Source organism: Osmerus eperlanus, chromosome 11 (genome assembly GCF_963692335.1).
Source record: "Osmerus eperlanus chromosome 11, fOsmEpe2.1, whole genome shotgun sequence".
NCBI classification, from domain to species: domain Eukaryota; kingdom Metazoa; phylum Chordata; class Actinopteri; order Osmeriformes; family Osmeridae; genus Osmerus; species Osmerus eperlanus.
Genome location: NC_085028.1, coordinates 5,464,118 through 5,481,227, shown reverse-complemented (window position 1 = coordinate 5,481,227; position 17,110 = coordinate 5,464,118). Strand labels below are relative to the sequence as shown.

Below are 17,110 nucleotides of genomic sequence, written 5' to 3'. Positions count from 1 at the left end.
TCTCTGTAAATAAAAGCTTAATGAGCGCGTTATTGGCTTGTTATCGATCATGCCCATTCAGACGACTGGTCCTCAGACGCACAACCATAAATAATATGTGTTTGGAAGTGAATAGTTCTGGAAAGCTCTCCCAGTTGCCTGCTCTCTGTCTTTGTTTCCTTCCGTTTCTCCGTTTCTGTCTTTCACGCTCTCCTGCTCTCTTTTTGGAGTCTTCTCACATCCTTTCATCTTTCTTCCTGCGTCTCGTCTTCCTCAGCTGTCTGCTTGACCTGTCTGTCTGCCTCTCGTCTCCTTCTAAAACACAGACAACCCTGCCTGTCTGCCTTTCTGCCTGTCTGTCTGTCTGCCTCTCGTCTCCTTCTAAAACACAGACAACCCTGCCTGTCTGCCTTTCTGCCTGTCTGTCTGTCTGTCTGTCTGCCTCTCGTCTCCTTCTAAAACACAGACAACCCTGCCTGTCTGCCTTTCTGCCTGTCTGTCTGCCTGTCTTCCTCTCGTCTCCTTCCAAAACACAGACAACCCTGCCTGTCTGCCTGCCTGCCTGCCTGCCTGCCTGCCTGCCTGCCTGTCTGTCTGACTGTCTGTCTGTCTGCCTCTCGTCTCCTTCCAAAACACAGACAACCCTGCCTGTCTGCCTGTCTGCCGTCTGTCTGTCTATCTGTCTGCCTCTAAGCACGCTGACAGGCAGGTAGCTCCCCAAGCCAGCCAACTTTAGGAGCTTAGAGACAAGCCTAAATGGTTCCACACCACTGCCTCCTGTGATATGAAGCAGATTATTGCTCCCTGCTCCATTCTAGCTGTCAGTTTCAGCAAAGCCTTCTGGGAAGAATTTGGGACGCAACACACACGAAGAGCAGTGGTGTTCATGGCCAAACATAATGCTAGTGGGGGAATTGGCTTCCAATGACAGCTTTGAGACTGAATTATGGTTGTTTATCTCTTCAGCAGAGATGACTTGTGACATGATATGAACCAAGGTTGGGGGGGCATGTGTTTTGACCAGGAGACAGTCTTTCTTTAACGTGGTCATCCAGTTGTTCTTGAGGTTAATTGAACATGTAGTGTTGTTACATACTAATCCCTTCACCCCAATCCTCTCCCCCTCCTCTCCTTTCCTCTCCTCCTCTCTTCTTCCTCATCTGTTAAACCAGTTATGGCAGCACAGGTTGTCTCATGACCTTCCTCTACATGACTTGCAGGTCAAAAAGGTAGAATGTGGTTATCCACTCTTCCATCTTACCTGTGTTCCACTCTGCATGCATGTCAACTGTATGAGCAGTAAACTGCAGGGTACAGCACATACATGTCACGGTACATCTTATATAGATATAAGATATCACTGTTACTGTAAATGTACAAATCTTATATGCAGTATATGGTATTCATATACAGATTTAGCGTTCTTTCCATATTTCTATGCATATTTGTAGTATATAGCATATATATATGCTATATACAGATTTAGCGTTCTTTCCATATTTCTATGCATATTTGTAGTATATAGCATATACACATGTGTATATAGCATTGCAGATTTGTCAAAACTTTAAATAAACTAGCATTTTGTATTGATAGTGGACTACCTTATAAATGCTGACGCAGTCATCTACAGTCAGACACCTGCAATCATTCTAATTTGGTTCTATTCTGAGCTTGTCTTGAACCCAGCCAAGACCCAATCTTCTGCTCCCTGCTTTATTTATTCATTCACACATGTATTCCGCTGACAGGCTAATGAAACCCGTAGCTTTCTTCCCCCTCATGATTAGCTGTGACGATTGTTCTAATTATTTCAGCCCATCCAGCGGTTCTAGTCTAAACAGTTTGTTTTTTCTCCCCGGTAGCTTGTGGAAGTGTGGTAATGAGTCAGTCCCAACTTGAGATTTCTGGCAGAATGTTCCTGTCATAAACACGGTCATATTTTATTCCCAGAAAGAGCCCGTGGGCCTCACCAGCCAACTAACGAGGTGGTCTTTCATTAGGATTCATGACCGGGTAAATATCAGCAGCTCTCTTCCATCTCGCTGTGTACGCACACACACACACTCACTCACACAGTTAAACTCATGCACAGCCACACGCACCACCTCGACCCTCTCTCTTTCTCACACACGCCCACACACTCTGAAAGCAGCAGATGTTTTGGTAAAATCCTCTCGTCCGTCTCGAACCTTAAAGGTTTTTACTCTGACATTTAAATATATGTCCCCTTTCATACGCACGTGCTCACAGATAGTGACAGGTGTAATTACCTGTTATCTGTGAGATTTACCTGTATTAACTTTGTGGTTTGACTGACAGGTTGACTTTAAACATAGGGGCCTTGAGCATGAAAGCCCCATGGGTAATGGCCTGTCAGTCACATGTACCTCACATCATTTCCTGAGATGAATCCAACCAGACTCCATTCCTTTTCAGGGTCAAAGAGGCATTACCCAGATTGCACCGAGCATTTTTTTGTAATGACTACGGTTTGCAATCCAATTCAGTTATACAGCGGCTTCAATCAAGATATTGTTCAGGACATCTACATACAGACACACTTAAAGGGCATGGAAATAAAGAGTTTGTGAAAACAGGATGGGTTATGTTCGGGGGATGTTATGAAAATTCCGCAGCTCCCAGGCATACAGCTCATCTCCACAGAATCAAGCAACATTCAATATGTTAGAAGCACAGCGGGCTGTTCCTACGGCATGCTTCTCTCTCTCTCATGGTGAATACATTACAGTGCATCACTGGCGAAGCCACAAGACGCCGCAGAAAACAGAACAATCATCGAAGCCTTTAAACCGTTCCCTCTCGACGGGGAGCGTGAAACGGCGAAAGCAAACGCGTTCTCTTTCCTTCTGATGTTTGTCTCTAGACTTCTTAATGTCCTGGTGCGTGTGGGCATCAGAGTCGTGTTATCTGTAAAGCCTGTGTATGTAAAACAGATGATGCGCTGCCGTCAAGATGCGAGCGAGCGGGGCTGATGGGGGTTTGGACTGTGGACGGTGCAGGATCCAGCCCCTGTGGGGCTCCTGGAGCTGGGCTCCAACTCCCAGAGAGAGCTCTACACTGCTGTTGTTTTTAGTGTGTGTTGTGTGTGCGTGTGTGTGTGTGCAGGAGGAGGAGGGGGGGGGGGGGGGGTTAAACAGAGCTGTTTTCTGCCCTGTTAAACAGAACATTGGGGCCACTTACACACACAGGAACACACACGTTTACACACACACACCTACAGATACACACGCTCGCAGAGCCATGAATAATAAACAAGCCAAGCCGTTCATTCATCATTTATCACAGTGCTTGGTCTCCAGGTGGAAGACAAGGGAGGGTTCAGAAGCCTGTTTCCGTGTTTTGTCTTATCCCATCCGCCGGTGTGGTGTGTCTGCCTTCAGAGTTGTGTGTGTTTGTGTGTGGGCAGGTACGGATGTTTGCGAGGGTGGTTGTGTTTGTGTACTTTGCTTACCGTGTGTGTGTGTTGTGTCACCTTACCAGTACATAACAGGCTTTGTTTACTGTGAGTGGATGTGTTTACTGTGAGTTGGTCCACATCAAACTGGAGTCCTGCTTGCTGTGTGCAGGTGCCGGGCCTCAGGGTGGAGGGGGTATGAGTCATGGCTCGGATCTGTCTGCCCCCCCGACCCTCGCACCCCCCTGAGTAATGAAGACCCTCGCCTCCTTCCTACTCCTCACCCTGTCTGTGCTCAGCGGAACAGAGGTAGGTCCTCCTACACCCCCCGTCCTCCACCTCCATCCTGGTGAGACACTCCACGGAAGAGTTGTGTCATTTGAATTGAAAGAAATGCATACAAAATCATGAAAGCTGCATTTCTACGGGAAATGAATCAAATGAAATGAAGTTCTTATCGGGAAATTAGAAATGAAAAACAACCGGCTGAAAAAATATAGCGTGTCTATTCTCTCATTAACGTGTCTCAGACTACAATCGATCTGAATACAAATAATTTAAAATTATGAAAACATAAAATAATGTATATTACAATATATGTACCAAGCGCTCCAAAATGACCTGCCAGTTTAGTGCTTACTGATGACTCTCCCAGCAGAGCAGACTCAGTAGAATCACTTCAGAGTGCTGTGTATTGTCCCCCAGACCAGCTCAGACACTAGTTAGGGTGTTATATGGTTGTCAGTGCCGGCTGTGACACTTCGGTAATGAGAAGATCCCTCTCATGATGACCACAGGCCGTGCTGTACACCTCCGAGCTCTTCCCCGAGCTTGGCCGTGAGAGAGGCAGCGCTGAAGGGAGACAGAGGCAGTGAGAGGAGCTCTGCTCCAGCTGCAGTATCGATCCAGCTGGTTTAGGGGTCTGTCAGCTTTTATAGAGTCGCTGGTCGAGAAGCCAGAGGCTTTAGAGGCAGTTAAATCAATCTGGAAATGAGCACTTTAGTCAGTACTCGTGGGCAGTACCAAAACACCTACTGATATAGTACAGAAACACTTACAGACTCAATCCAGAAACACAGACTCACACTGTCCAGAAACACCTTGTTAGCTCAGTCCAGAAACAGTCCAGATCAATTTAGCCATGATCAACAGTCCAGATCAGTTTAGCCATGATCAACCAGGCACAGGATGTGTGCCACCAGGCACAGGATGTGTGCCTGGTTGATCATGGCTAAACTGTGAACGATACTTGGGAAGTCCATGTAGGATGATGTTGGACACAGCTGTAGATGCAGATATGAACGGTCTCAGAGGTTACTGGGCCTAAGCCCTGACCTCAGACTCCTGACCCCTGACCTGCGCTGTGATTGGCTGTGTGCAGCGTGTGTCTCAGAAGTCTTGGAAGGACACAGTGGAGGAATGGAACAAATACAGGAACGAGTGTCTGCTACACCAGAGCACAGAGCCCACGCCTTCAGGTAACACGGCCGATACACACGCACACTTACACACTCATACGCCTGACACACACATACACCACACACCCTCACGCACAACACTTACCACCTCTTTCCTCCATCCTCTCCTCCTCCCATTCCTCCCCTCTCCGCCTGTACTTGTCCTCCCCCCTCCTCTCTCCTCCTCCATGTTCTCCTCCTCTTTGGATCAGGCGTCTTCTGTGGTCGTATGTTTGACATGTACGCCTGCTGGGGAGATGGAGAGCCCAACTCCACCGCCAGAGTGCCCTGTCCCTGGTACCTGCCCTGGTATGACACAGGTAGGGATACCCACCCCATGCCACTACCCCTACCCTGGTACCTGTCCCTGCCCTGGTACCGATCACTTTAGGTAGTTACTGCTTCATCGTGAGGGACAGCACCTTTCATGTTCCACATTGGAGCTGATATTATGTTCTGTTCATAACAATCCCAGCTACTTACCCCAGACACAGATGAGGAAGAATCCTGTATGTAATTACACATTCCCCATGAAGGTCTGACATTATCTGGCTAAAACTCTGTCTGGGAAACTGGCATGAGAAAATATGTGTGTGTGTTTGTGTATGTGCTTGTATGTGTGTATCCACGTCTGTGTGTGTGTGTGTGGGTTCCTCTGTGTTTGTGTAGTCCACCATGGCTACGTGTTGCGGGAGTGTGGACCGAACGGCCAGTGGGCGACCAACATGACGAGCCCAACATGGAGAGACCACTCCCAGTGCGAGTACGACAGCAAGCAGCAGGGGGAGAAGGTGGGCCGGCGCAGTCGCTATGGATACTAGACACATCTGTAGGCATCCCTGCCACACTGAGTAACTGTTTGTCTGTCTATCTGTCTGCCTGCCTGCCTGCCTGCCTGTCTGTCTCCTCAGGAGTACCAGATGGCGGTCCTGGCCTACTTCAGAATCATGTACACAGTGGGCTACACTCTGTCTCTGGCCAGCCTCTCTTTGGCCCTCATCATCCTGAATGCCTTCAGGTACACACACACTCTCAAACCAGCACACAAATACACACACACCCTCATACAAACCAGCACACACACACACTTAAAACAGCACACATACATATACAGTAGAGCTATATCCAGATAATTAACATAATTCACACAATACAGAGAACCAGTATATAAAGAAATACAGTACAGTCTATAAAGTAAATATACAGTACTGTACAGTAAACACAATATAATTTTAACCTAAAACATAAATGGCTATTGTGTGTTTCTTTGGGAAGGAAGCTGCGATGCACCAGGAACTACATCCACAGCAACCTGTTTGCCTCATTCATCCTGCGAGCCGTGTCCATCCTGACCCGGGACGCACTGCTGACCAGAGACACACCAGAGTTCAAGAACAACAGGGACGTGTCAGAGGTGCTGAGTGACCAGGTCGGCAAACACACACACTAGTCTCTCTTCTCTCTCTCACATACACACACACACTAGTCTCTCTTCTCTCTCTCACATACACACACACACACTAGTCTCTCTTCTCTCTCTCACATACACACACACACTAGTCTCTCTTCTCTCTCTCACATACACACACACACTAGTCTCTCTTCTCTCTCTCACATACACACACACGTTTACTTCTTACGCATCCACACACATCCACACACACATAACACAGACACACATCCACTCTCCTACACACACACACACGCACACTTCTGCTTTCTTACTTACTTTCCCTCCACCCCATACCCCCACCAACCCCTCCTCACCCCACCTCCATCCACCATACCCTGCTCAATACCCCCTTCCCTCATCCACCCTACCCTCCAACCCTTCCACACCCTCTCCCTCTGCACCCCTACCTTCCTCCCCCCAGGCGGTGTCGGGCTGCCGGGTGGCCCAGGTGCTGATGCAGTACTGTGTGGGGGCCAACTACTACTGGCTGCTGGTGGAGGGACTGTACCTGCACAACCTGCTGGTGCTCAGGGTGTTCTCTGAGAACAGCTACTTCTGTGGGTACCTGCTCATCGGCTGGGGTAGGCACTCTCACACACACACACACACACACACAATAGCAGACGATGCTTGCAAGATTTGATTTCCGTTCATGCACACACTCACACACACAATGCTCACACCTGTATTTTTGTATTCCAGGGACCCCTGTGTTATTCGTGGTCCCATGGATAATCGTTCGCTACTTGTATGAAAACACCAGGTCAGTCCCTCACACAGAGTCACACACAGGGTATCTAGAAGGATGGATGGATGAATGGATGACTGGATGAATGGATGGATAGATCAGTAGTGAAACAAGGACATGATCTTTAGTATATCTACACTATACAGCCCATCTGTATGGAGGCTTGTCCTGATGGTTGTGTGTCTCAAGGTGCTGGGAGATCAATGAGAACATGGCCTACTGGTGGATCATACGCACACCCATCCTACTGGCCATTCTGGTGAGTAGCACACACACACATAGGCACACAAACAAGCAAGTACACATTCTGCTGTGCCTTTTAGTAACAGGGAGTCTGAGGCTGACTCAAAAACAGCTAGATCCTATTGTCCTTTACTCACATGCACACGCACACACACACACACACACCACAGCCTCCCTGAAGTCTTGTGTTCTCTTTGAAGTTAGCGGACCGTGACAGGCCACGGGCAATTCTGCCGACGCGAGCGTCAAGTGGTTCAGTTCCGGAACACTCCAACAAATTAAAATTCATGGATGAGTCATTGGCTTCCGACAACAAAACAAAGAATAACTCATGCCACCACCCGGATTCTTTTCTCAGTAACCCAGTAAAGAAGGTTGAGGGCTGGGAGCCATTAAGGGCTTGTTGCTCTCACAACTCAAGCTCCATGAAGGCTTCACACTCCTGGTGTTGCGGGTAAACCTCCGATACCGTGGTGGCGTGTCTATAGCCTAGCTCTCACACTGCTAACAGACCCCACACACACACAGGCCGAGCAGTCAGCAGTTTCCAGGGACAGTGGCAGCGTTATCCTAAACGCTCCATTTTTATACACAGTAGTTTGCCCTTTACGCTCCACCTGATAGGGTTAGAGAACAGCCTGAACACATCTTAAAAGAAATTACGTAGTAATTAAGTACACTCAATTAGTGTGGTTGACCTTTGCTGGCAATTTCTTTGCTGTTTAAATGCTGTGGGAGAGGAAATTATTCTGTTTTTTTTATCTGACTGTTTTGAAGTTGTTGTCGGAGTTGTTGACCAGTTAATGTGTTTTCTTTTTGTTTCCAGGTCAACTTTTTCATTTTTATCCGGATCATCCAGATCCTGGTGTCTAAACTCAAGGCTCACCAGATGAGATACACAGATTACAAGTTCAGGTGAGTTGATCTCCCACATCCCCAGATCAGACACACGATTGGCTTCTTTTGGGTTCCTTGTCAATTAACACCTTCTATATGTCTGTGTGCGTGCGTGTGTGTGCATGCGTGTGTGTGGGTGTGTGTGTGTGTGCAGGTTGGCCAAGTCCACCCTGACACTGATCCCTCTGTTGGGGATCCATGAGGTGGTGTTTGCTGTGATGTCAGAGGAACAGACGGAGGGAGTCCTCCGAAATGTCAACCTCTTCTTCGAACTGTTCTTCAACTCCTTCCAGGTAACTAATGACTAGAATGGAATACTTCTTTGTCATTTTTAATGAGAAAAATAAAAATGAACCTTTTTAAAGATTAGAAGTAAAATGTAAAATAAATGCATACAAACATTCCTCTTTTAGATATGTTAGTTTCATATTTCGTACTACCAATGGCTCCCCGCTCCTCTTCTCCCTCTCCTCATTTAGGGTCTCCTGGTAGCCATCCTCTACTGTTTTGTCAACAAAGAGGTGAGTGTGGAAATGAAGGTGTAGAAGCTGACATGTGGGAAGGTGTCTGTGTGTGCGTGTGTTTGCAGGGCGGCAAATAGTTAGGTTCTGTGAGAATGTATTACGGCAGCACCCAGTGACTGCTATGTGCGTGTGTGTGTGTGTGTGTGTGTGTGTGAGAGTAGCAGAACACACGCCTGTCACTCAGGCTTAGTAGTCCAACTGCTAAACACAGCCGACTGGCCAGCAGGATATCACTGGTCGAGGCAAGAGTGTGTGTGTGGTTCATAGGCAGTGCAGGGTGTATATGTATATGTGTGTGTGTGTGGGGCAGGTTTTTGTATGGGAGGGGGGCTTCAACCCATGTCAGCATAAAAGGTCATGGTTGGAGAGGTCACGTCAAAGGTCACATTTACACACATGGTTGTCCTGTTGAACTTACTGCCCCCACGTCATACTTCTCTTCATGTCCTGTGTGTCCCTCTCTCTCTATTCCTTTTTCTCTCTCCCTCCCTCTCTCTCTATCCCGCTCCCTCCATTCCTCTCTCTCTCTATCCCCAGGTTCAGTCGGAGATAAAGAAGAAGTGGCAGAGGTGGAAGCTGGGCATGACCGTGCTGGACGACCAGCGAAACACTGGCAGCCAAACCCCACAGGTGGGTGCCAACGCACCTCTGTGCCAACACGACCCCCCCTGCCAGCCTGACTGCCAGGCGTCGGAGGGCCCTGACCCCCACCCTCCTCCCCTCTACCACCACCACCCCGGAGCCAGGAAGGGGAAGGCCTACTGCTACATATCTGCCCGCAAGCAAGTGCTCAACGGGCTGGATGGACCACCACAGGGCAACACAGGAGAGGGAGCGGTCAAGTACTCAGAGAGCTACTGTTGATACCGAGACATGTGGACTGGAGAGGGGAAACTAAGGGCAAATGGATAGCTAGCTGTAGCTTTTCCAGTGGGTGGAATAAAACTTATATCCAGAGGACTACTGAGGAGAGGATCATGAAGGATCAAGACCTACTGAGGATGAAGGATCATAGTTGCCCTGTTAGCAGTTAGCATCACCTGGAATAGGAGAATCAACTGCCTCTTATACTGAGGTATTGGAACTGCAAAAGGGGAACTGTACCTTCTTCATGTCTCCACATACAAAAGGCCTCTGGATGGACTTGTGTATAGATTTATGGGATGTCATCATGAGATCTTGGTGCTGGTCAGCAATGTTGTAAAGGGTTCTGTAGAGCCGTGGTTCTCAAATTGTGGGGTGCGACCCTCAGAAGGGGGTGTCCAGTGGAGGCATGAGGGGGGATGGAGAAGGACAGTGTATTGTGGAGTGTTTTGAGGCTGTAAATAGAAAGAAAGAGGATACAATTATAATTGGGGGGGATGTTTTTGAGGGGTGCAGGGCTGCCAACTTTTCAAAAAAACTTGGAGTGAGAATTGGTTGGGCCAACCAAAACTTTGCATTTCACGCGTTTGCACCCCCCACCCCCCCACCCCACCCTACCGAGACAAGCTTTCACGGATGTTTGCGCGTCTATGTTGCTTCACTCTGTGTGCCTGTGCCTCGTCCATTACTGTTTACAACGTCAGCAGGATTACTTGGTTGGCGTTGCCTTCTCAGCGTGAGAAATAAAAGGTGTGGCATGAGAGCGTGTGAACTGGTTGAAATGCATGTGTCTCACGGCCAATGCGTGACAGTTGGAAGCCCTGGGGGTGGTAGATGGACTGAATGAAACGGTTTGAGAACCACTGCTGCGAGTGGCTGCTGTTTGAGCCTGGATTTGAACCTGGGTCTGGGCCTGAGCCCGTGTCTGGGTCCAAGTCTCATTCTGGTTCTGGGCCGTTGTCTGGTTCTGAGTTTGTCTGGATGACTGAAGACGCTAACTGGTCACCATGGCACCTGACATCCTCCATCTACTCTGGCACACACTTTTTTATGTTGATTTTTTTTCTACCTCTGTTTTGACTTTTGGAAAAAATTAAAAAATGTTTTCTGTAATGTGCCAACTGTAGTGACGATTGTGTGCAATGAACAACAAATGAATAAATATCATAATTATGTGTTGCATATTGGTATTGGAGAACATAAAAACATACAGTACATCTAATATTGTATTTAGAGTTAGAATTTGATTATAAATTATTTTCACATCACTAACCACAGGCCAATACCCCTTGTAGACATTACTAAGCAATGCCTGTCCTCTTATCTAAATGGACAGTCACCTGGAAGACATGTTACATGGCGATATGTGTGTGTTTGTGTGTGAGAGAGTTAAAGAGAAATGGTGAAGATCATCTAAAGAAAAAGAGACAGAGAGCTTTTGTATCTATATATCTCAATCTACTTACCGTAAAAGTATTTATGTAAAAACATGAAATGCAGGAGTAAAACAGTGTGAATAGTATATTACTGAAACAAAATGAATATCCTAATAATATATCCTAGTAATTTTATTTTAGTACCCGATATGGCTAGACACAACAACAGCACCAATGATAAGCCTACACTGCACTCAGCCATCTCACCAGCAAACATGATACAACTTCCACCACCCAGGATGTGTATGTGTGTGTTCATATGTGTGTGTCACTCCTCTCTCCTGGGTTTGATAAAACACTCGTAGTTGGGCGGATGGCGTCCAAAGGTGGCGCATTTGGATGTGATGTCGATCTCCTCAGGGGGTACAGTGCCCACGAACGTGAAGCGCTGGAGCAGAGAGGTGAAGAAGAGGAAGAGCTCCACCCTGGCCAGACCTTCTCCTGGACACACACGCTTCCCTACAGGGGTCAAAGGTCAACACAGAGTCAGTGACCTAGCAAAGGCAGAGGTACACATTTTTATTATGTAAGGTGTTAAATAACAAGCGGACAAATGTATGTGAAAATGTCTAAACTTTACCCATCCCAAAAGCAAGGAATGCTTCGTTATTCTTGAAGCTTCCGTCTTCATCCAGGAAGTTCTCAGGGTCAAATTCTTGGGGGTTCTTGAACAGTTCTGGGTCTGAAAGGGCCGAGGACAGCAGAGGAAGGACCATGGTGCCCTGGACCAATTACAGGACACTATCTCAACCGCCTTTCATGACAACACACAGTTGTCAAAACAGTAGAGGTGTTTAGTAGATACGCATGTTTAAAGGGACATTTCACAGAAAGTTGCGTGTTTTACCTCAGGTATGAGATAGTTGTGAAACTCTGTGTCCCTCATGACTTTGTGAGGAACGGAAGTTGGGGCCAGGTCCATAAACCTCTGGACTTCATGGATGACTGCGTCCGTGTAGGGCATCTTAGACCTGTCATCCATCCGAGGTATGCGACTGGAACCCACCACCTCATCTATCTCCTTCTGAACCCTCTCTGAGAGAGGAAGAAGGAGAGGAGGGTAGAGAAGTGGACGGGAGAGGAAAACATGACCTTGCAGTTGATCCAGACTAACCAGGAAAGGCATGTTCTGCTAGGCTACCTTGGACGTGAGGGAACTTGATCATCATCAGGAAACACTGTCTCAATGTAGAGCTGGTGGTCTCAGTTCCTGCTGCAAACAGGTTCCACGTGTTCGACAGCAAGTTCTCATAGTGGAACTCTGAATCTGGAAAGTCTTTATTCTACAGTTGGAGAGAACCGGAGATTACTGTAACTCAGTCCTCATCCATCAATAGGCATACAAGGACATCTGGTGGGGAGCTGATGCAATCACACCATGTTTTTAAATAGCACCAATGTTGACTGAGCATCACGTAACATGGGACAAATGTGTGTATGAAGTTGGGACATTCATTAAGCTGCAACCCAACCTCCTAACAACAGTTGATGGCATTAAGGTGGGCTGAAAGAGCCTCTATCCTCCAGTGGAATATCTCCATCTCTGTACCTTCAGTATCTCAGCCAGGAAAGCCTCTATGAAGTCCTGGGGGTTTGAGGGGTCCATGGTTTTGAGACGTTTGTCAGCCTCCCCTCGTACATACTGCCTGGCCTGGTCCAGAGTGCGGAACATGTCCTGGTGTGACCCCGGGAGACAGCCAACGATCTTAGGGAACGTGTTATACAACTGTACAATAACAGAAACACAGGAGGGGGGGGGGGGAGATATGGGGAAAGGGAAGGGTATTTTTGTTTAATTCATGATGGTGACTGACACCTAACTTTTAGTTATGCAGTGTTATGTATCTATGTATCAGCAAATACTAACATATTGAAGAATCGTGTTTGTAAAAGGACAGTCTTGAATTTAAGGACTTTCATCTGATAAAAATGTATCTCAATCCACACATGCAGTAAGGTTGTCGGCCATTTTCCCTACCACTCCAATAGGTCTGTTGAGAATACTGAAGTAATTGTCCATAGCCTTGTAGATCAGAGTGAAGTTGGGGTCATCTTGTTCATATCTGTGGCCAAAGACTATTGAGCAGATCACATTGGCCACAGAGTAGCACAGGTGGTCTTTGAGGTGTATCTTGGTCAACTCTGAGAGATGCAAAAGAAGGGTTTGGTTTGCTGATTTGATCACACACAAGTTGAGATAATGGAGAGGAATGGGAGCATATAAGGAGTAGCTGTCAATTAGCAATTAGATTCCTTACTCAGTTATAATGGACTCTTAGCTGGGGGTGAAACTGTACCTCCTAACAGGCTGAAGGACTGAACCAGACACATGGCCTCTTCCTGCACCCTCTCCTCAATGCTCCTGCGACCCATCCCAAAGTTCTTCAGCGTGGACAGGGTGAACCGCCGCATTACCTTCCAACGGTGCCCACTGGCCACCAGCACTCCTGCAGGACAGGGAGGGTAATGACAGGCCAGAGTGAGGATTCCTGGAATTGAAGTTGGATGTCTCGTTGGATAAAAGTGTCTGTCAAATGAATAAAATGTAACATGGGCTGAACATGTTAATGTATTGGCACGACCAGGTCATAGAACCACTGTAACTGGGTTCATGGCAGCAGTGTAACCTGGGAGGCTTCCCTCCTACCGAATCCTTTGGTGATCTTCATGATGAGGGGGTAGGTGGCCCGGCCGCTGAACTCATCCCCCTGGTTGACAAAGGCCTCCCTCAGGGCCTGGTAGCCAGAGATCACCACCACAGGAGTTGGACCCAGCCACACCGTGAACACAGAGCCATACTGCTTGGACATCTGACCAGGGGATGGGGTGAGGAGGGGTCGGAGAGATGAAGAGCAGGGGGACGGTATGAGGGGAGGGAGGGAAGGATAGAGAAGACAAATGAGTGAGTTATGAAATGGGTAGGAGTGAGAGAAACGGAGGGGTAGAGAGCAAGAAAAGGCCGTAAGAGTAAAGGTCTTTCAGGCGTAATGACTACACTGTCTGTTGAGGCGTGTTCTCTCATGTTACTGATGCACTTCCACTAATATGCCCTTCTGTTGTTGCGGGCTTGAGGCAAAACAGTGAAGTCAGGTAAGTTGGGATATCAGGTCAAATGGGACAATGTCCATTACAGGAAACAATGATTTGGTTTGATCTGAGAGAACTTTGATGGGCAGAGCAAAGGCTTAAAAATGTAGGCTACTGGTCGCAGAACTTGAAAGTATTAAATCAGGCAGGAAGCACAGGAAATCACACGGTTGTTAGAAGAGATCCAGAGATGCAACAAAGGCCTGATGGTGACCTTGTGTTAGATCATTCTCTTTATCAAGTAATGCACAGATTCGGTGAAGTCAAGGAAGTTCATTACTAGCGGCATGCTGCAAGGTCACAAATCATCATGGTGGTACAAAGTTTGTCTGCTAGCCAGCCATTTGCTAACCATTTAAACAACACCGCTCTCAACAGTCATTGGTTCATACACAGACAATATACAGACATGCAGTTGTCTTATGTCTCCTCTCATTGGCTAACTCCCTTGCATAGATCTTGTGCATGTGTGTATGTGTGTGCTTGTTTATGATATCAACCCTGGTTGAAACACAATAGCAGCTCTCTGGTCCTGGTGTCCTAAAATCTCCTCCACATAGGTGACAAGCAAATGGTCACCAGATCTTACGTCTCCACCTAGCTCTGTTGAACAGTATCTCCTTCAAACAAACAAACCCCCAACATCTTCTAGTCTTAGTCACAGAGTCAGTATGCTCACCCTTCCCCCAGGGTAACAAGATAAGATTCCGTAAGTTTACGTAAGCCTAGAGTTAACTTAGAGATAGTTCCTCTCTGCACACATGGAATGTTGAACACAGTATCATTTTATACAGAATAAAGGGTTACATCTTTGACTTTTCTGGCATCTTGTGAACACAAACTGAGTTGTGCAGAAACTCTCCAACAAAGCTGCAGAGAACATGATCTGGCCTGGGCAGGAACAGACTTAAAGTTGCATTTCAAATATATTCAAATGTGTTCATTACTAAAACCAAGTCATGGGCTGGTGGAAGAGGAGGATGGGGAAATGGACTGGCAATGTCACAACAGCTCTGATGAGGATGAGGCAGAGATTGGGACACTCACTTGACTTGAATCAGACTCAAGTCACAGTTGTAATCTCCTGAGACCTGACTTGATGTAGCCTACTGTAGGAAATAAGATACTCTGCATACAATTTAGATTCATTTTCCTGGTCACTGCAATGTTATAGACACTATGTGTATTGATGTGTTACAATGTGTATTGATGTGTTAGAATGTGTATTGATGTGGTCTCTTTCCTTCTGATTGCCCTGAATAGATAGCATGGTAGGCTACAGGCATTTGACAACAGCAGAGCACTGTTATTTGTATTTGTCTGATAGAACACTTAGCAACTTATGACATGGGTGAGCTGGCTAACGTTTTCTGGATGTGTTTTATTTAGATGGGTTATGCATTCACTGTTAGGTAAACAGTGCACTGTTTACCTAACTGTTTACCTGGGGAGGGCCAGCGGATTTTTTTTCTCACAACTTATCAGTTCTGTTAAAACTCTGTCTTATTATTTTTCATAAACATTAACTCGCGTATTTTGACTACTTAATGTTTACTTAGTGGCTGTAACAGAAGAGAGGACTTTGATTTTGAACTTTGGACATTCTGAAGACGACTGTCGGATCAAATAAACTAAACTTGAATACCTGGCTCCGTCGTTCTCGCCCGGCAAAGCAAGGCGACGTAACAGATAATGATGAGTTACTATTATGATAATGATGAGTATTGCTTTATTATTACTATCTTACTGTTATTGTTAATGCCATCATTGTGGTGTTAACTTATTCAACGTTGAATAACCCATAACAATATTGTGGTTATCAGACAATTTATGAATAGTCTTTGCTCCAGATGAACAATTAAAATCTAATGACGCTTTAACATGCCACGGTGTCACTAACTATAATATAATTAGCCTACGTTTGTCAGGTCATGAACGTTATCGTTCATTGCAAAATTATTACATCTGTGTAAGCTTAATGCCTCTGACCAACCTCTACGTAGAATTTGTAAGGAGCTTTCATGTCCATCTGTAGCAAGTTTCCTAACAGAGGCACCGGAGGTGGACCCGGCGGTAAACGTCCAGAAGTTTGTTTTCCACGGTTCTTCAACCAGAGGATACAAAGAACTACAATTCCCAAAACGACTGATAAAAGGTTCGACTGGATCATCTGTAGCAAATCCATCTTCAGGAGAGGAAGGCGCACTGAGTAACCAAAACTGCGTACTCTGCGTTTGTTCGCCTTCGTGTGGTTTCCTTAACGCACCAGCAGTGTTTTATCTAAGCTCTGGGAGAGAATAGATTATGTCACGTGACTATATGGAATCCTGAATAATGAATCAAAATGATTTGGGGTTGACTGTGTTTTCATACTACGAATTATTTTCTAATCTGTAAACATTAACTTTTTTGTAACTCGCTTCTTGTTAATTTTTTGTCCGCTGGTTCGGGTAGACCTATTTTGCATGCAAATTACATGAATATCTTTAAATAAAAATCAATATTTTAAATGAAATTATTTATACCCAAATCCTACCAAACGGACTCCAGATCAGCACGTACACACATTGACATGGGACAAGCCCTCATGCTCTCAGTCTCCTGAGAAAAACTCCTGAAAACTGCTTTTAATGCTGGCTAAACATTTGGTGTTACTTTGTAGATATTACAATACATTTGGCAATGATAGCAATGCTGTTGGACTTTAAAAGCAGTGTATATGGTTTGGCAGGGGCATATTTTGAGTTCTGATATTGGGCTGGTTTTTGGGCTGGTTTTATTGGCCATTGGTCTGGTTTTGATTGGCCATTGGGCTGGTTTTGTCACACAGACCTGGCAACCCTGCATAGATGCGCTCATCAGCGAAGACAGGTGTTGAGAGTGCATCCTTCCATCCAGTGTCGGACTGGCGGGAGAATCGGGAGATTTCCCGAATGGCCGGTCAAACTTACGGCCGCTATGGCCACGGCACCATGCGAAAAAAAAGAAAAGCGTAATAGTTTAC

At 46.4% G+C, this 17,110-nt stretch overlaps 2 protein-coding genes across 2 annotated transcripts; one reads left to right on the top strand and one right to left on the bottom strand.

The window, feature by feature from the left end:
• Nucleotides 1-3,569: 3,569 nt before the first annotated feature.
• Nucleotides 3,570-10,762, top strand: gipr (gastric inhibitory polypeptide receptor). The gene is made up of 13 exons (XM_062472272.1): nt 3,570-3,706; nt 4,779-4,875; nt 5,067-5,174; nt 5,524-5,645; nt 5,766-5,872; nt 6,130-6,283; nt 6,729-6,888; nt 7,010-7,070; nt 7,245-7,314; nt 8,125-8,213; nt 8,350-8,488; nt 8,675-8,716; nt 9,257-10,762. The coding sequence occupies exons 1-13, from the start codon at nt 3,650-3,652 to the stop codon at nt 9,581-9,583; spliced, it is 1,533 nt and encodes a 510-aa protein (XP_062328256.1). The 5' UTR covers nt 3,570-3,649; the 3' UTR covers nt 9,584-10,762.
• A 311-nt stretch (nt 10,763-11,073) lies between these two features.
• Nucleotides 11,074-16,529, bottom strand: LOC134028633 (cytochrome P450 2M1-like). Its single transcript, XM_062472273.1, has 9 exons — nt 16,100-16,529; nt 13,667-13,829; nt 13,317-13,466; nt 12,998-13,161; nt 12,569-12,745; nt 12,161-12,302; nt 11,867-12,054; nt 11,600-11,741; nt 11,074-11,478 (listed from the first exon to the last, which is right to left on the bottom strand). The coding sequence occupies exons 1-9, from the start codon at nt 16,289-16,291 to the stop codon at nt 11,288-11,290; spliced, it is 1,509 nt and encodes a 502-aa protein (XP_062328257.1). The 5' UTR covers nt 16,292-16,529; the 3' UTR covers nt 11,074-11,287.
• Nucleotides 16,530-17,110: the final 581 nt, after the last annotated feature.

Excerpts from the sequence above, each read along its gene's own strand:
- gipr (XM_062472272.1), top strand. The coding sequence starts at position 3,650 with ATGAAGACCCTCGCCTCCTTCCTACTCCTCACCCTGTCTGTGCTCAGC. Across the intron at positions 4,876-5,066 it reads CACAGAGCCCACGCCTTCAG|GCGTCTTCTGTGGTCGTATG; the intron begins GTAACACGGCCG and ends TCTTTGGATCAG. Across the intron at positions 6,889-7,009 it reads GTACCTGCTCATCGGCTGGG|GGACCCCTGTGTTATTCGTG; the intron begins GTAGGCACTCTC and ends TTTGTATTCCAG.
- LOC134028633 (XM_062472273.1), bottom strand. The coding sequence starts at position 16,291 with ATGGATTTGCTACAGATGATCCAGTCGAACCTTTTATCAGTCGTTTTG. Across the intron at positions 13,467-13,666 it reads GAAGATCACCAAAGGATTCG|GAGTGCTGGTGGCCAGTGGG; the intron begins GTAGGAGGGAAG and ends CCTGTCCTGCAG. Across the intron at positions 12,303-12,568 it reads TCCTGGCTGAGATACTGAAG|AATAAAGACTTTCCAGATTC; the intron begins GTACAGAGATGG and ends CTCCAACTGTAG.